Raw genomic sequence first — 20,704 nt, forward strand, 5'->3', positions numbered from 1 at the left:
GTAGCTTTCGGCTTTTGTCAGTAATACAAGATAGGTTGCCAGGCAACGAAACCTACGCCCACAGCAGCGAAATCGCCCGGGCAGTCAACAAGAGTTGTCGCATATTTTTACTTTTTTCGGTAATGAAACATTTATAATTCATTAAAATCTGATTAAGAGTAACAACTCATTAAGTAATTATCAGAAAACCATTAGAATTTGTTTGGTTTTTATAAAGTTCTGCCCCATGCTAACGTTTAGTATACGAAACTTTTAACATCATGGATTTAGCTGTTCAAGTCATAAAAATTCACTGAAAATCAATATACTTGTTCGTCTCAAGTACTTAAACTTTGACTTCTAGAGCGTCCACAAGATTTTTGAAGTGATCAAGGGCCATAACTCTAGCAGTAATTATCGGAAATCGCTGAAAATCAATAGGCTTTTTAGTCTCATGACCTTAAACAATGTGTATAAATTTAAAGTCAATCGGATATTAACTTAAGCCGGACCGACGGACTGTAGGACTAGGGCAAAGACAATATACGACCACATTTCAATGTGGGCGTATAAAAATCAACTAACGGAATAATTTCGGCCAGTTCATGAGTTCTCAACCGTAAAACTCACTACTGGCAATTGGTACAGTCCTCACTGTAGGGCATTAAAATGATAACTATGGAGTATGGACTGTACACCGTATATAGTAAAAAGATTATTTATTTAGCTACATAGCAACAGATACAGTGTATATGTATAAAGTTTCATGTTTAAAAGCTTTCATGTGTGTTTTATTAATCAATATGCTTTTCATAGTATAGACATATTTATATAATGCTGTATATAAACTAGTAAATATCAATCTCTATAAAATTCTAATTTAAATCTATACTTAATTTTAATAGAATAAAATGTGATCTGCAAACATGTAGTGTATACTACATCAGTATTCATGATCATGGTAATATATTGTCAATAGCAAAAACTTAAACATTAAATTAAATGCATGCATCTATGAACCAAAAATTGTCTGAACTTGTATTTCCTGAGTAAATGAAAAATAAGCAAACTATTTTCTATGAAGGTTATAATAATGTTAGATCTAGTAAAAATAGCAAATCAAAACACTATAAACGCAATTCATTTTCTTAATAAAAAAAAAACTACTGTAAAAAGTATACTAATATACCTATTCAATGGAGATTTTAGATATTTTTTAAATTCCATAAAAGCAAAATTTTAGTTTTAAATTCTATTATTTCCGAAGTCAGAGAAAAAATAAAAACAAAATTCTATTAATTAATACATCAAAAATAAATAAACAAGCACAAATAATTATCTAAAATACATATAAGTATCTAATAAATATGAATCTATATTTTTATCAGCACAATTTTTGTGAAGTAGGCGACTATAAATTATGAGAATACACCTTTAATATAATACACAACTTGAAAGTATTTTTATAATAAATATCTGAATATGGTAAAAAGGCAAAAAGGCAATGAGTGAATTAACCTCACAAATTAACTTCTCATTCCTAAACTCATGAAAATCTATAATTATGTATCCCCTACCTCTAAGACATCATGGTGATAGATAATAGTGAGAAGATTATTGCAATATAAAGGCACGTTAAATATAGCTATTTTCAATAAAGTGAAAAATATTGTCTCTAATCCAAATACTACAATTTAAGGAGATATAGAGTGAAATTGCATTTAACAAGATGCAATTGTCACATAAATTGAATATACAGAGAATAAAGGTTTAGACAAAGTCACTCCATTCCAAATTTTGCCAGTTGGTAATTATTCACATAACCTAGTTTATCTCAGATTGGCAAAGATTATTTTCAAAGAATATCAAAATTTTCTGTGATTTAATTAAATCAATTTTCAGGTGTTTCTACCGATAAAACTATAAATTTATCTGTATTTACAATGTTTTAAGATTAAATTCCTCAAAATACACAATTTTATGAAATGTAAATTAACTAGTGTACAAATTCTCCAGTCTGTCAATTTCACTGCTAGTCAGTCAAGACTGGCTAATTATCAGCAATATGAGAGCCCTGGTTTGGATCTCTTACATAATAAATCTAACCTGTATACTAGTTAATAAAACACTAGGACATCATACTCTACATATATCTAACCTTTATAAAGGTAATTAGTTAACACAATATGTATATTAATATATAGAACATGATTATAATACAATCAAGCCACTATATCTATATATAATATACAATAAACATATTCATTATATTGAACATTATAAAAGTTACAGTACCCCCTAATCAATAATTACACTTTGTGTTTTTTTCCATACTTATTTCTCCAGATATACATCCTGCATATGGATACTACACATATCTACAAATTGTGATTACTAGTTAATTATTCAGAATCACCCACAATCAAATATTAAACACATTATTTCTAAAACATAAAAACTTGATGAAATTTTAGATTTGTGAGAAACCTGTATTATATTATTACACTCCTGGGGATACTGGCACTTTAATTCTAACAAATAATATACTTTTTAACATAAACAAAACAATTTTAACATATTGTTATTATGCATACTTCTCGTAATCCTTCTAAAGCATACTTAATCTCAATACAGGTTCAAAATCCTATAATCTTTTTCATGTAAACAGTTTAAGGACACTACTATTTAACTGGTTGAAAGCTAAAATCTGTCCATTGATTTTAACTCACAGCCAAGAAATAGGCAATATTCTCAACTGTAAGTTTTATGCATAAGGCCTGTTTTTCGAAAACTCAATTCCTTCAATTCATATAGGTCTAATTATAAACCTGACCTAACAGATTGAGTACAATAAATTTACATGGATATATAATGAAAGCTGCAATACCTTATAAATACACAGTAGATCTGTTTAACATATTACAAAGCTTGACAATAGTTACACATGCGTTAATTAAGTTAACTGTACTGATTCAGTGTAAAATTCGCCCTGCTCCAATAAGGCCACACATATTAATATTTTGGTTCCAAAATTTTAAAATTTTAAACAAACCATGGCTCATGTGGCTAGAAAGGTTATTTCTTTTATCACGACCCTGAAGAATCAAAAATTAAAATTAAATTTTCTTTGTTTAAAGATACATTATGTAAGACCTAAATCTGCCTATTGTAGATCTTTCTGCGCTTCAGCGCTTGGAGCTTACAGAAGACGATAATCTTAAAATTTTAACAATGTATTGTGCCATAATGCTTGGAAAAATGGAAAATGTCATTTGTGATTGATTCACACAAGTTTGGTTAGAGTCTGATGTACTCTTTATTGGATTTGATACTCATTATATTATAAGGGCCTGAGCAGTTGTTCATTGAATACAGTTTTTAATGTGTTTCGCTTGGTGAGTATCTATTTATCTGAAGTTTTCATTTTATCAAGAATAGGTATGACCATATCAAATCGTGGGCGTTTACCCGGTTCTTCATTCATACAGATCTTAATAAGTCGAGACATGTGACTAGAAATACCAGGTGGAATCTTTATACGTAAACCTTCTAAAGCAATCTGAAATAGAAAAAATATCAACAGTTTCATATCACCAGGCACCTAAATAAAACATACGAAACTTATGCTGTCTGTCTATAATCAGCTCCGCTTTAAAACAGACATGAAGCTAGTTGACCGGCATTTTAATGCCCATTTCGAAAACACAAAGTATAGTTTGCGAATTTTGAGAACTATTTATTCCACTTACATCTTTATATGTAAAGAAATTGAAAATGTTTATTTGGTTTGTGTGTGTATGGAACGGATTATAATCACATAACTAAATAGTACATGTATTTTTCAATATGGCTACCATTCAGGACAGAGATGTATTCTCAAAGTAGATAGTTCTTTGTGTGTAGAATGCTAAATAATATTCTCATTATTACTCTAAATTTAATATTAAAATCACTATTTGACTTGTAAAAGGAATGAATAACCCTGAAACATCACCAATAATAACATCTTTAACAATTTCAACTATATTTTGGTTCTTGTGCAATATTGGAATTTGGGGACAAAATATAGCTTCCTTTTTTTGAATATTAACAGGTATACTATAAATACTTGACAAGGTTAAAGTGGGTGTTGTATTGTGTTTATTTACCTTCATGCCAATTTCCATGGGTGACAAGTCAGCAAATGGTACCTCTCTAGTTTCTAATTCCCACAATAGTATAGCAAAACTCCACATATCGGCAGCTCTCTGATTTAAATCTTCACCAGTCTTCTGTAGAGCTAAAATAATTATCTCAATTTAATAACCTCAATCAAATTAGGTAGCCAGTAACGAAAATGATTCTATAAAAATGTTAAATATTTTTCCGATTTTGTCCATATCTTCGCCAGGAATTTGTATCTTATTGTACTGTCACTAATGTATTACAATGTCAGTACTAAAAGTGTGACATGAAATGAAATGGGGTTTAAAGTCTTAAAAGCCGGGCTAATCAAGATGGGCATATATGCCATACAGTGTGTTATGAGTGCAAATTTGCTTAGACATCAGCTAACTTTTCATGTTTTTTTTTTATGTGGATGTCAACGTGTACACAGGACCTTGGTTGTTTGTCCCTAGTGTTCAACTAGACACAGATTCTTGCCAGGCCCTCTGTCTGCTAATTATTTTTGTTAAAATTTGATGTTTTATCCCATCTGTTCATGTGAATATAACGCACATGGTGACATTCCAAGAGGAAGTATATTAAGGTCTGGATATATAATAAGACCATTGTCATGTGAATATAAAGCACATAGTTGCTTTTCAAGAGGAAGTATATTACGCTCTGGATAATAACACCATCCTTATGAGGCTCTTATTTCAGATACTTGAGAAAGCTAGTAAACAATTTGTTTAGAAACAATTTGGGGTTTCAAGAATAATTCACTTCATTTTTATTTTCCAAACAATTAATGGTGGAAATCTTATCAGAAATAGTTCAAAGGTCATTGAATACAGAATTATAATTTATGCATAGTTGTGTTTTATTTATTGAGAACAAGTCCCATATACAAGAAATATAAAACTAAAAATACTAAATATAGTTAAATAAAGAAATTCAAATACTAAATAATCACTGATAATGTGTTGAAGTAATCGGACATTGGATATGAACATTAGTTTTGTAGTGTTTTACCTTCAGGAGCCATCCAAGCTGGAGAATAACATTTGCCTTTTTCATGAAAGGAGAAGACATAATCAGCCATATTTATTCTAGCTGTAAGATCTTCATCAATCTGAAAATACAAACATATATTATAACTTCACATTAACGACCCAGAAATTCTTACACAAAAATCCTCCTGTATTTTTTTCATAATTTTCATTCTCTCATCTTATACATATCGTAACATAAATTTTTGTGACATATATTTTTGTGAAAATTCCCATTACCAAAATAGACCATTTATTATCCTGATTCTTTATGTGAAATTCAACCATATATGTATTTGCAGACAGCTTTCTTACATACATGTATTATAGTTCTTTTATCACATAATACTCATAAATAAAAACATAATCAGAAATATTGAAAATAAACCCATTATAATTAGTTTTTTCAAACTACACACCAAATTACAAAATTTGAAACTCTTTCAACTAACGAGAGGTTCCTGTATTAAAAGCATGCTATTATATACTATATATGTACATCTGATTCAAAGAACACAGATCCCAAATATTTAATTATAATACACAAACTTCTACTGTCATAGACCTACAACAAGTTTTAAAGAAAGTGAAGAAAGACATTCCGTAACTACACTTAGAAAATTTGAAATATATGTGTACAAGGTTCATTTCATATTAAAATGATGTGAAAGCATTGTCTATAATAAACCTTCACCACAGCTGTGTGTCTTAAGAATATAACAAATTCTAATTATGTCATTATACAAGGCTGAAGACTCTCCCTGTTCCATTGTCTAGAACATGCATAATATACAAAGAAATTGTGAAATGAACAGTGTCTAGTTGTTTGGATGGCATAAAAAACTGAGGTCTTGATGTACAAATTGGCATGCACATAAAACAACTCTTGACAGTTGAAATTTGAAACAAGAGTAGGCCGTAACGCCACTGTTCGGGCATAATTCCCTCATAGCACACATCATGACGTATGCCCGTCCTCATTAGACCGAATCGTAAATGGGAAGTGGTATCAAGTGTCCAACTTCGCCTCGTACATGCATGACACCCATCACTACTGACTGTAAAACGGGCCAATCATTTGGACCTGTATTCATTTGTAGCAGAAATTTATTTGATGTAGTAACTGATTTTGAGACTTTAATCCATTGTTTTTTCTCTACTGTTCAACTTACCTCTCTAGAATTCAAATTTATATAAAACATGCAGAATTCAATTAACATTTCCAAAAATCAGTTATCACAAATCAACTCAAAACCCCAAATCATGCTTTAAAATTACAGGTCAATTAATTTCACATTATTAATTGGTTGACACAAAAACTAATACAAACTTCATCCCAGTCATTCTATACTCAAACTCATTCATTTCAATAAAATACCATTCAAAACTTCCACAAATTGTTACTATGGAGATAATTAAAGATGCATTATGTAAGATTCAGATAAATAGCTGACAGTTCTCACTGTTAAAAAATAGATAATAAAAAGGGAATATGTCAGTCAAATTACTTCAATATGAGCACAGTTATTGGCATTTGAAGAACAGTGTAGTCTTGATTGTCATTGCTACCATTGTTACGATAATAAACAAAGTCTCGATTATCCATTCTGTTATTTAAATTATTAACTTGCAATTGTGTTTAAATCCATTAAAAAACAAAAGCCTTTGATTATGGGCTTGGCATGTGAATAATTTTTGACGCTAAACAAAAGATCTACATTAGGCAGATTTAGCTCTTACATAATGCATCTTTAAACAGAAAATCTGTTATTTAAAATGTTAACCTCAATTTATGAATAGGGATATATGATTGTGAACATTTTTTTTTACCACCAATCAAACTTTTTTTTTGTTATATATATAAAAACTTAAAAAACAGTAAAAATCTTCTTTCAAAAGAATCATGACAAATCAATTAAAATGACAGGTCTACACAACAACCCTATCCAAAGAATACACAATTAAAATTATGGGTTAATAACTTCACTGGGTCTGTCGTTAATCTTTGGAGCAGAAGTGACATAACTGGTATTTTTTTTTTTTTTTTAGAAATATCCTAATCTGAGGGATTATTGGCAGACTGATTTCAATTTTAAACAGAAACTAGTAAGGATATGTCGATTAGCAGTGTCTGAAAAGAGTGTATCACTATAAACAGGCTATGATCTACTATTATATAATAAAATTACGTAATAGCATGAGTGCCAAAGACAAAGCTGCTACTTAGTACTCTAGTAATACTGTTATTTATTATTGGTCAGTTCTAGTGTTGTTTTACAGAGTTCGGACAGTGATCTGAGGTTGCATGGAACTATTTTTGTCAAGACTGTGTAAGAAAGAGAAAAGGGAAGTAGTGATATTTCTCTATTGTGTATTCATTCACAATCATAACTGGGCTAGAAAAGGGGCCATATTTTTATTCACAAAAGCTTAACCCGGAAAAATTCCAAGACACTGTTTTATCATTTGCTGTGACTTAAAATCTGTAAATGACCTCAATGTTCATTAATTATACTTCAGTCATTGACAGAAGGATAAGACAATAAAGATGGCAGTTTGAAATCAACAAACACTTACATAATCATGACAGAAAATAAGAACTAATCAATATTAATAAAACTGACCAATGTGCTTTTTGGTAAGCCTATATTTGGATTTTCAGATTTAAGATTTTGTGAATTTAAGGTCACAGGTTTATACTAATAAAGTATATAAATGAATAAGGTAACATGTAATTTTCATATCTGAAATTGTACATACTTAAAGAAATTGAAATGTTTTGTAACATTCTTTGCAAAATTGAACATGTTTTGTAACATTCTTTGCAAAATTTAACATGTTTTGTACCATTCTTAAAGAAATTGAACATGTTTTATAACATTCTAAATAAATTAAATTGCACTAGTCCTACACCTTGACCTTCTCCTCTAGATCTGTCCACTGCTATGTTACCTACCCTTTTAAGGATAAAGTCATTCACTATCATATTACTGGATGATAAGACAGTTTCAAGCAAGTTAAAGTCACAGATCCCATTGGGCAACTTTTGGACAATATCTATTTCACTTCTTAATCCACACTAAAATGTGCTCAAATTGATTATTTAATATTTAATTAAGTAAATAAACCAAAATATCAACGGTAGCTAATATCACGGGGTGGATTCAATGGAGTAATAAAAAAGCTTGCCATATAAGATTATAGCATTCACACATATACGTGCCACTGGCTTGTTTACATTCTCTAGAGAGGATGTTTAATGTTTTAAAATTCTTTAATTCATCACAACTGAACCATATTTGGACTTTTATAAATTTTAGATATTCAACTTTCACAATGTTGTAGTTAGATTCAAAATCACTCCAATTATGATCAGTGACTGAAAATGTTGAGTTTGACCACAAAACTTAAAGTTGCAATTTCATATTTCTAGGTTATATTTTTAAAATTTATTAAAATAAAGCCTTAAAATAGATGGTATCTATAAACAGTCCTACCTTGTCAAAGAATATTCCTATTAATCCTATAATTCACTATTGCCAGTTGAGAAATTAGCAACAATATCATTTTAAACTTCAAATTCAAACGTTTGAAGATAGCAATTCCATGGGGGGGGGGGGGGGGGGGGAGATAGAAAAACAAGGGAGGTAACTGTCTTATTATTTCCGGGGTCAAAGCATTTTAAGTGGGAGAATAATACCTATGATCGTATAATAGTGAGTTGACAACCCATTGAGCAAAAGACATAGAAATAATTATGTTTTGACTTTCTTAGAAAATATGAAATTAATGCTTTAATACAATAATAACACAGGTCTCTAGCATAGTAGGTGACTGATGTGAAGGTCAAGATAATTCTATAACTAATCACATTTCATTGTAGAATTAGAAAATATAGAAATTGAAAATATAGACCATGCACAAATCATATGAATGATGAATAAAATTGATGAAATATGATAATGTAATTTAATATTAATGTTGTTAAACTGTATTTGAATGTTAATGGTTCTACTATGTAATTTTCTATGTTAAAATGTTTTTCATGTAGAATTATTATAATTAGAAAATAAAGTGGCAGTCTCTCTAATCCTTCAATATTTATGGTGATTGGACAGCCACTAACGACAAATACAAGCCGGAAATGCATTCTCCCCCAGTCAAGTCATGTGACATACAAGATTGCTTAGAATAGATTGCGGTACTTTTCTTCCGATTTAAATGGTTCGAGAGGGACTTGACACAAACTTCTAAATTAGTTTGAATATGTTTTTAATCCAAATATAGCATCAAATCACACAGTTTATATGTGGGAAGGTATCTTTAAATATATAAAATTAAATAGTTTAAGAGAGACTGCTGCTTTAATGTTTATCTTATATTTTTTTAATTTGAATAGATTTTGTTTTGTAATATATTGTGCTTTTAATAAAGTGCGTTTTATATAACAATAATATATATTGTGTTCAATTAATTATATCAGATTAATCTAATGTCTAGTTTTATTATTTAATACTCTGCCCACTGATTTATTAACCGAAATATAGAAGTGAAAATATATAGAAATGTTCTTTTGGTTTAGAGTAGAATGAACAAGTTATATTAATTTATATACTCATTAATCTTATACTTAATTAATAATCTTTTTAATCTCCAATACAGTTTTAATAATGAGTGATTTTTTTTTTTTTTAAATTGTGTAATTGATTTTATATGTGAATCAAATGAATGACATGAAAAATAATGAAATGAAATTATGTTAGGGCTTCAATAACTCTTATAGAGAAGCCATTGTATATTCAACACAGAGGCTAAACTATAGCGCTATTAGGAGCCATGCTTCTGAAAACTCTTTAAACTAACATCTCTATTGTAAGCAAACTTTTTCTAAAATTGCTCTAATAATGTTGGCAGTAGAGATAAATGTCTTTAGAATTTGTTTTGTTTTTTTTTGAATCAATCAAGTTTTAACCAATAAAATTAAGATTAACATCTGTCTTTCTTGTATTGGTAATATAAACAGTTGTGGTACTCCAATGCCAACTGATTGGTACCGCCGAAAATAAAAGGGTCACTCACTGATAAAAAAGCTGGAATTGAAATATTTCTACTATAAAATTCCTAATGATGAGATCTGGAAATATGTGACTAAAACCTGAAATTCCCTTTTATCAGCCATGGAACGGACCAATAATATCAATGCATATTAATTTTTCAGAGCAGTCCACTTTTAAAAGGGATGTGTTTAGTGATATAGACACATTTTTCCAGGCCTCCTACTTTTGTTGAGTAATAGTTAGTAAATAAAGTGTGCTAAAATGAACTGAATATGCGGCAGGCTCGAAACGTATTCACGCTAGTGTTTTGTTTTTGTTACCCCATTGAGTGTATCATTAGCATGATACTTTGGATCATCGATATTAATTTTGGCGAGGTCTTCATCAATCTAAAATAAAGATATCATAAAACAAAGAAATAAAATACAGGGCTTGCATCAAAGAGAAATCACGTAACTGCAATCTTTCTTTCCTAGAGATTTGGGCAGAAAAATGTTAATTTGTAACTTCAATATTTCTATTCAGAATTTCTAATTTTGAGACTGGATATTACAAAATCTATCTACTTTCAATTTATTAAAGATTGAAAAATATTTAATTTTAACTATTTCAATCTTTCTATTCACAATTTCTAATTTTGAGACTGGATATTTCAAAATCTATCTACTTTCAATTTATCAAAGATTGAAAAATATTTAATTTTAACTAAAATAAATTAATATAATTTCTAAAGCAAAATAAATTTATCAAAAGAATAAATTGCTCATCAGTATTTATTAGCAAAAGTTACCTATACTTCATATGGACTTGTACAGGTATAAGAAAATGCCCATAACATTGTGAAATATTTTGTGTGATAAATTAAAAAAAACAAATCCTATGGGGATAAATAACTTTATCTAAATATTTAGACAAGTGGCCAGGGGACTGGACTCTAGGCATGTGGTCAGAGACAGGACTCTAGGGATGTGGTCAGAGACAGGACTCTAGGCATGTGGTCAGAGACGGGACTCTAGGCATGTAGTCAGGGGACTGGACTCTAGGCATGTAGTCAGAGACAGGACTCTAGGCATGTGGTCAGAGACAGGACTCTAGGCATGTAGTCAGGGGACTGGACTCTAGGCATGTAGTCAGGGGACTGGACTCTAGGCATGTAGTTAGGGGACAGGACTCTAGGCATGTGGTTAGAGACAGGACTCTAGGCATGTGGTCCGACGTGCACACATGTACAGATTGGTATGAACATAAAAGAATCCTTGACAGAAAACGATGAAGAGTATAAGGGTTGAATGTTACCATAGGAATAAAGACTACCACGTTTGTCTCAAATTATCTAAGTAGTGTGTTGATGAAACATTAAACTCCACTCCATTGTTTAAACAAATCTCAACTGGGATTTACCAAGAACTTGAGGAAAATGAATTAATTTGCCAAGAACTTGAGGAAAATGAATTACTTTGCCAATTCCAGGTGTCTCTGCCCTGGCCCTATTTATTTTTAATAAGTATGACTAAGACCCACGCAGACTAAATGAATACCAAATTTGGATAAAATCTATTCTGGTATCAGGTGACAATGGGTTGGGAGATTGCCATAAGCCCCTTGGGTGATAAGCTAAAAATAAATTCTTGATTTTTTTCTATATCTAATGCAAGCCCTGATAGATACAGGTGCCACATAAAAAGCAATAAAAAAGGTGCACTGAAAAGAAATAATTTAAAAACATAACATAAATAAAAGAAAAAAAGAAAAAGAACAAAAAAAGATCTCTGACTAAATTTTGACATAAAAAAAAAATAAAATCATAAAATAAAATAACCACAGATAAGTTTAGAAGATAAAATCATCAAAACAATTTTGATTTTTGAAGTTGAATAGTGCGTATGTATGTAAAAAATAAACAAGCAAATACCTCTTTGATTTAGGTCGCAAACAAAATTGTTAAAAGAGACTGGTCTTATAAGTTATTTTGATTAATGATGGAGCAAAGCTCTATATGAAAGATTGAACAGAAGTCAGCTTCTTTACTTTATTTATTTTCGGAGCAATTACCTGAAATCAGGAAGCGTTTGTTCTGCCATCAGCCATTATACCGGAGTGCAAAATACTTTGAAATTTTGCCGATTTGGTTTCTATATAGATTACCATCATCATTTAGACCGAAAAAATTTCTGATCTGAAGCCGTATAATAATATGTACGCTCAATTCCGAGTGAAAACTATTTTTACCTCACCAAAACGAAAGTCGTTTATATAATGGATTATAATCCCACTATTGTTCAATTTAGTACGTCCATTCAAGAGAAATGGCATCGATTATCCAATTCGTAAATATGCAGTACAATCTTCGAAAAAAACAAAAACAAAGCCAATCACATAATATATCTGCAGCAAATTAGACTAATAATATTACTTTATTGGTACAATCGGACAAGAAATCACCCTGTCATAATATTTTACATAACCAGGCTAGAAATATAGTCTACCTTTCAAATCAATACGTGGGAAAGAGAAAACATGTCATTTTTTTTCAAAGCGAATCAAAGAACAATTTGTAGATATTAAATTAACGGACCGAAACCGGATCAAATACCTTTTCATTTCGCAGGACAAGCGAGTACAAATGTTACGTTACAAATAATTCGGCTTTTCAATTTTCAGTGAAAGCAGATGCCATCGCGAAAAATAATTCAACACATCAAATCCAAGGAAAATGGCAATTTATTTTTGACCCAAATCAAAGCGGTCTATTCATTTTAAACAAATAAACTTTTGTAATTGAGGTTCAAATTAAATAGCTATATTTTCTATTGTCATTTAATTATCAAGGTTTATTAAGACATACCATGACATGTTTTGAAGTTAACAGGAAGTTTGGTATCATTGGTTCCATTGAGTGAAGAAATTCCATGCCTCTTGCGATGTCAATAGCAAATCTTAAAGCTTGATTTTGATCCACAACAATACCTGTAGGATAGAAGAAAATATAGTATATTAGGAGTTATTCCCCTTATTAATAGATTCGACAATACTCAAACCACAACACCAGACTACACTGTAATTGAATCGCAGATAACTTGGCGTAGAGTGAAGTAATTTTGACTGAAATTTTCAACATATTTCCTTTTCATTATCTATTTTTTAACTATTATAGCGAGAACTGTCAGCTCTTTATCTAATCTTATATAATGCCCCTTGAAGTTAGGGAAAAACCTAGACTGGTCTCCAGACTATGACAATATTTGATATGTATGGTTACTCTATTAATTTGATCAATTTATGGTTTTTCATACTAGACAGGTTGGAGCAGAAATTAGATCTCAGTCATCTCAAACACGTCATATACTAACGTTCAAAAGAAACTGTTTTCCTTAGCAACAACTTGCAATAGCACCAAAGGCATGCCAAATCAACTAATTGCGTAATTTTTTTTTTATCAAATTGGGGCAATAAATCCACCCACTTCTCAAAAGGCACAGTCCTTACCATGATATGATAAAATGAGAACTAATTAAAATACAGTACACTTTTGGGGATTTCAATTGTGGGAGAATTTAGAAATATATAAAATTAACACGGAACACAAAACTTTACTGCACCGAAAGAGTGAAACCTCTACGAGAAATGTGACAATGTTTATTGTATATGTATTACCTGATTCACCATGTAATGTATTAAAGAGAGAACCAAATGGCATAAACTGTGTTATAACAACTAAATTAGGTGGTTGATTACAACAAGCTATAACTGGTAATATATTAGGATTGTTGAAGATTCTACAAAATAAAACAATATAAAACTAATACAACATCAAGATATACCAAAACATATGTAAGGTTTTCTATTGAACACTTTAAAGGTGATGGCAATATTATCATACAGCATTCTTAGTAAGTGCAGGAGGACTGCACTACTCACAAAACAAAACCTAAAAGACTTTAAGTAACAATGAGGCTTTGGTATAATGACCATTGTTCACCTCTCTATAACATGTACAAACGTTTTCTAATTATTGCCAACCAATTTAAAAATTAGAGTTTTCAAACGTTGTAATTGTGAAGTTTGTAAGATTCAATAAGCCTATAGATGGCCATAAAATAGTATGTTTTAACTTCATGCCAAGTCTGGCCAATGTTGGCTACTAGAAATTATAACAATATTACTTCTTTAAAAAGTGTTACTCCACTTTATCAAAATAACTGAAGCTCCTGTCAAAATAATGTAAGTCATGGCCTCATAAAGATAGCTTATCAATCATGTAATGGGGAAGCATCACCAATATCTGATATATAGCACCGTTTATTTTGGATTAAATTAATTGCTTCCTTTTTCACAAGAATATCATCAATAGTCTTTAAGATTTCAGCTATGAACAAAATTGAGATTATACTTAGTACCATAATTAAGATTATACTTAGTACCTTAATCTTGGGAATTCTTCTTGGAAATCCCTAGAATTTCTGACAGTACATTCTCGAAGACTGAGTATTTTGGCAACAATATCATTTCCTTGCCATAATCCACGCCAGGTCTACAATAAAATGTGGGCAATATGAACATTTGTGCATAAAATCAAATTACAAACAACTGTTCAATTCAAACTTCAAAATATGACATTTGACTAAAGCACTCAAAAATATGAAAAAGTTTTCTTTCTTAATTTCATGTATTCTTCTTTAGATATCTATAGAGATTATGTTATCTTCTGAGGAAATCTATAGACTTCTGGGACTATGTAATCTTCTATGGCCATGTGCAATACTAAGGAGAAACATTTTATGCAGATAGCAGCATTTCGTCCTTCTCTTTATTGAATTCTAACTGTTATTACCTGACCAGAATGAGTATCTGCAATATGGCCGACTAACTGTAACTGTGCAATATCAATACCTGCATGTCTGGATAATAAAGCATCACCTAAAATATACAACAAAATAAAAGATATAAAAATACTTCTCTGTCACATCCTACACAGAATCTATAGTCAAATATATAAAATACAGCAGAGGAAGACAATTTTTACCACTGCAGTAATATTTCCACTAATTCCAACTGTTTAAAGCTCTATTTATGCTAATGATATTATCACTTTGAACAAGAAATTAAAAATAATTAATTCTATATAATAGCATCTGGTACCAAAATAACCTTGGACTAGTCTAATGACTGACATATCAAGCGCATTGGCCTACTTTAGGAATATCATTTTGTTTAAATCCTTGAAAACCACTGTGGGCTCAAATTTGCACAACTCATAATGATCTAAAAAGATTTGTATCTTAGTGATGTATTAGCATATCTCTCAGATTCCTAACATAGACACTTCTTGTCAAATCAAAAATTAGGTTTTTAAACACCATCAAAGCATTAATGATTCTCTAGTAAGTGCATGAAAAACACACCACACTAAAACGAAGAGAAACCCAGAAGTCATTATATACACCGGTCCTCTGTTTCTTGATTCATCACAGTCCCGTGTCCTAAACAAACATTTTACACATGTATATATGAGTATTATATTCTACTTACGACTTCTTGTTTTATAACCCAACCAACTTCTATCTTTAAATGGTATTTTACTTATATCTTGACCTAATTGTACAGCTCGATCTGAAATATATAATTCATAGATTATATTGTATAAAAATTAACTGCAAGTGACCTATTATTGAGAATTTTTGTCACTGTTTTTATTATTTCATTCCCTGTTATGCATCATTTACGACCAAAATCAAATGGGGTTTAACGCCATACTTTTCTGCACCAACCAGGCTAATAAAGACAGGAACGGTTTATGTCATATACAGATATGTGAACTTGATAGAGAAGTGGTATCAGGTGTTCTAGAAGGAGTAAACACACACTAAGCCATGTAGAACATCCAACACTTCTGATAACCAACAGGAGAAATGATTTTAGAAAGCAAAGACTACTTGGTATTGGGTAGAAGATAACCTTTAGATCAAAGGCCACCAGCAAAATCACCATAAATCCACATCTCTTCCTACAAACCCATATGCCCAAACTCAAGGCTTTTTGTACTTCTTCTGCCATGAGCCAGACCCCATTGAATTGTTGTTAAGATTTTCCAACTGGGAACCAATGTGACTAAATCACTACATTGGTCCTATTACATTTTATTTTAGTATAACCAATAATCAATGTTTTTACCTTTGAGTAACTTGGCTTGAAATGGTTTTGCTTTATCTAAAGGTACATCATCAGCTTTATTAGAAACACTCACTAAGGCACCATTATTAACTAGATCCTAATTAACAGAAAAAATAAGTAAAATATCATTTAAATCATATAAATAAATATAATGCAATAAACTTGATCAATAAATATTTGTTTAAACAGGTCGAAAATCTACCCAGTTTAGTTTCTGAGTTGTCAATTTCTTGCAACATTCCCAACTAGATGTGACAATGTATACCCCTATGTATCAGTATAAAATTCTAAGATAAAGTACTAACCTCTGCTATTTGATCATAACCCCAGAAACAGGAATAATGTAATGGTGTATTACCATGTTCATTTACAGCATTAACATTAGCTTTATTATGTAATAACTGAAAAATACAAAACAGTTCATAAAGTAAAAGCAATCTTTGCTTCAACTTTTTTTTTCAATATAATTCCAGACATAATCATCTTCATTTTGACACCAACACTGCATACTTTGTTTATTGTAAAGGTATTAGAATACAGCTCCATGTTATATTGTATATATTGGCAATAAAAAACCTAGTTTAACTATCTTCTGGCATCTGCCATATTTGTTATCATTTACTGGTCCAGAAAGTCTTAACCACATGAAATTCAGAATTGAGTGTCTTTTTAGGGGAAAAACTGTGCCTGGGTAAAACAGACTATTTCTTGTATAGAAGAAATACTGAACAGATTCAAAATAATAGTCTTGTCTGTACTTAATTAATTCAATGTCATTTAGTAATTGAACTGGAATAAACAGGTCACAATTGTATGGAATACAATTACTGAGTGACATTTCCACTAGGCTTCTCCGGTCATTATCAAGAAATGATGAAATATATAACATATAAAAAACAACACTTGGTTAATGCTGGCAAACCAGAGACACCCTTCTAACCTAACTTAATTAAAGAAATGTAATTATGAAAGTGATCAAGGTTGATACATGTAAGGCTAATACTATTATTACCAGATATGTATATTGTCTATACTAGTTTCAAAATCAATTACTGTACATTCTAAATCTTATGTTTACACTAGAACCTTGTCTTAAAAGATTATATCTCGACACAAAGCGCAGCATACCACAACTTAAAATTTGAAAGGGAAGCAGGTAGGACAATATTTTTGGGGGAAGAAAGTATAAAATACAATAAAATCACACAAACAATTCTATTAGCGATTCTAAAGTGTTTTGATTAAAATATCTTGCATAAAAAATGTAATAAATATATTACCATTAATACAACATCTCTATGACCATGTGCTGCTGCTAAATGTAGTGGTGTATCGTCTCCCATATTGGTAGCATTAATTCTAGCTCCTCTCTGTATCAACATATCAACTATATTAGCTCTTCCTTCTCGAGATGCCCAATGTAATAAACTAAATCTGTGGTCATCTCTACAAAACATTTGAAATGGTTAAGAGCAGCATTAATAATTTTTCGAACAATATCGAATCTTTCCTTGCTTAATCCACACAAAAAGGTACTTAAATTTAAATTATAGAAGTATAAAAACATTTCATGAAGAAAACAAACCAAAATATCAATAATAGATCATATCACATCTTAAAAATAGACCCAACAAAACATATAGGGGTGGCGCAGATGCTAGCCCAGTCTTATTTTACATCAGAGGATGTTGAATATTGCAAAATTTTCAATTCAAATCAAAATCATATCTTTGTAAATACTGAATGGAATTGAACCATTTATTGCCTGATATTCCTTTAAACATCAAGAGATGAAACTTTCACAATACATGTATTGTAGTTTAAGGGTGAATCAAACCCCTTAAAATGATAATCTGTGGCTTTAAGTTTGCATATTGCATAAATAAAAAATTCAGCCAGTACTACAGATTTATGACAGTGAAATGGAAAACTGTCTTGTTTTCATTTAGTTAGTAAACAGCTTTTGATGAACATTTGTTGACCTGGTGCATATTTGTATTATTAGTATCAGTTCTTTGTTTTACTGATTCTAAATATACATTGCATTATTATTCATAGGGTAGTTATTTTTACTTGATTAAAAGGTGTTATTAATTATAATACACCAGTACATGGTACATGTAATTTAGGTATATACCCAAGTACATATTAGCTACTCCAAAGCAAGTCACCTACTTTATATTATGTTATTGTGAGCTGCCCCCTACTTTAACTGATAATGAATTGCTCTGCTGATACATGTATAAGGAGTGGAAATATTCAACTTTGCAGGACACGCCAAATTATTTTTTTGACATTAAAAATAATTAATATAGTTGATTTTAATTTATAATACATTAATACCTCAATGTGATCAATATTTCAATATTAAAATTTATTTGTTTAGATCATGACTGTCCTGTTAACCAAATAACACCAGATTTATTCACCAAAAATTCAAAACTTGTTGTTTAAATGAAAGAGGATGTTTTCATTCCATAGACCTATACAAGCTTTGGTCCATTCTGTAAATTATTTGCTTTGCAATGGCATATTAAAGCTATGAATGACTCTACCAGGCATTGCCATAAAAGGATTGCATCTGACACTGAGGTCAGAGGTCATAGTTTATTTTCAGCATCAAACTGTGGGCTTGCTCTGTCCAATCCCTAAAAGACCCTTGTAAGTTAGCAAGTATATTCTGGATAGAAATGTTACAAATAAAGGAAAGGATACGATGCCAACAAATTCTTATAATATTTTTCTTTATCTTGATTAAAAAGTGTATGTAATGATGAATGGGAGAGGTTTTAAGATTCATAGCAAGAACTTTGTGAGGGGGTCATTTCAGAATACCACTTAGTGCACACGTCGACAGCTGTCAATATAATGAGGAGTTTGCTCTTTGATAAAAAAAAGTTAATAGTATTTTCTCTTTAATACAAATTGGAGACTGAATAAACACCTGTGAGTGTTTGTGATGTGATAGGAAATCGAGAAATAAAGTCCTGACAGATAAGAGACTCACCCCTGATTCAGATCATTTTCTGTGTTGTCTAACCACACTCGAACGTGAAAGGCATTTCCTTCCTTCACTTGAGTAAATATGTCATCCATTGTGAATTAGTTCTTCAGGTTAACACACTCAAAATCAAATAAAGTTCAACTTTATTCCATAATGGAAACAAAACTTCCACAAAATTCTGCTAGGAACGAGGACGTATTTGGCGATTCGATTCCTGATAGTTCAGCCGACGGTAATTTGTCACCTTATCCCCGCCTCAAATATTTACGACACACCAGCACCAGTAGCGTTGTTTAGTGCCCCAATTCCCTGACCCGTATCCCTCTGTAAAAGTAGACTGTTTAAATCCTTACATTTGACATACAAAAAAAATAGAACCGCAAAATAGTTGACAAGTAAATAAAATAAATAAGGCCAATTGATGAAACCGGAAACGAAATGTCACGTGGTACCAGTAAGAATGACGGATTGGTAAATAGCCGTGGATTGCTCTTCGCCTACTTGCTAGGTCGATTGCCATCTCGATGCGATGCACTTTTTTTCATGACATTCTTTTTCGTGCGTGGCTTTTTCTTTTTTGTTTAAAAGAAAAGCATCGTTATTTACATAGGTTTGAAAAAAATCTACAATATAATATATCCACTTTGAATAGTCCGTATATATGCCCCTACCAGGGCAAATGATTATTTTTTTTTTCTATTATAAGATGCAATATTATGGTAATAAGTCAATATGACTGTAAGTCATTTTAGAATTGTGTATTACCCTAGAATTCACTAAATGTAACATTTGCCAGAAAACAGGGAATGTACAAACTAGGTTCCCGGGCAGTGGATATGAAAATAGTTTTTGGGTGTTTTTTTTTATACAAACATAAGTTTGTTTGTATAACAAACATACTTACTATAGACTTTGATTGTCTTTTAAACTATTTGTTACATACGAAATTGTAACACTATATAGAAAAATAATTTGGAAGACACCAACGTCTCTGTGGATTGAAGGGTGGGGGTTTCATTTCAATTAGCTATTACATTGAAAAGAGAGGCCAGACGCTATATGTGTTTTCGGTGAATAGGCCTATATGTTTGTGCTCTTGGGGGGGGGGGGGCAACAGACACAAGAACTCTAGTCCTAGGAGATTGGACAATTCTTTTTTTCCACCTGAATTAACTAGTACTCGCCGGCTGTAGTAGCCCACCAGTATGCAAAGAATCCTAATTAATCCCAGAGAACGTATTCCAAAACACAGAATTTTAAGTTCTGTTGTCAAATTACAAAAGTTAAAACAAAAATAA

General features: G+C 30.9%; 1 protein-coding gene across 2 annotated transcripts; it reads right to left on the bottom strand.

Annotated features, from left to right (window-relative positions):
• Nucleotides 1–3,014: 3,014 nt before the first annotated feature.
• Nucleotides 3,015–19,846, bottom strand: LOC126829662 (integrin-linked protein kinase). Of its 2 annotated transcripts, XM_050559676.2 has the most exons (13): nucleotides 19,410–19,846; nucleotides 17,683–17,848; nucleotides 16,708–16,803; nucleotides 16,403–16,499; nucleotides 15,761–15,841; nucleotides 15,063–15,148; nucleotides 14,653–14,762; nucleotides 13,886–14,007; nucleotides 13,077–13,198; nucleotides 10,552–10,620; nucleotides 5,158–5,257; nucleotides 4,128–4,258; nucleotides 3,015–3,538 (listed from the first exon to the last, which is right to left on the bottom strand). In XM_050559676.2, the coding sequence occupies exons 1-13, from the start codon at nucleotides 19,496–19,498 to the stop codon at nucleotides 3,383–3,385; spliced, it is 1,425 nt and encodes a 474-aa protein (XP_050415633.1). In that variant the 5' UTR covers nucleotides 19,499–19,846; the 3' UTR covers nucleotides 3,015–3,382. The 2 variants fall into 2 exon arrangements, with proteins under 2 accessions (XP_050415633.1, XP_050415634.1); XM_050559677.2 differs by lacking the exon at nucleotides 10,552–10,620.
• Nucleotides 19,847–20,704: the final 858 nt, after the last annotated feature.

This window comes from Patella vulgata, chromosome 8, assembly GCF_932274485.2.
Source record: "Patella vulgata chromosome 8, xgPatVulg1.2, whole genome shotgun sequence".
Lineage (NCBI taxonomy): Eukaryota > Metazoa > Mollusca > Gastropoda > Patellidae > Patella > Patella vulgata.

Bases quoted from the DNA above. Each gene is read 5' to 3' on its own strand.
- LOC126829662 (XM_050559676.2), bottom strand. From the start codon at position 19,498: ATGGATGACATATTTACTCAAGTGAAGGAAGGAAATGCCTTTCACGTT. The intron at 16,804-17,682 runs GTAATATATTTA...TGTATTTTTCAG, and splicing joins ATAGAGATGTTGTATTAATG to TTATTACATAATAAAGCTAA. The intron at 13,199-13,885 runs GTAATACATATA...TCTATCCTACAG, and splicing joins TACATTACATGGTGAATCAG to GTATTGTTGTGGATCAAAAT.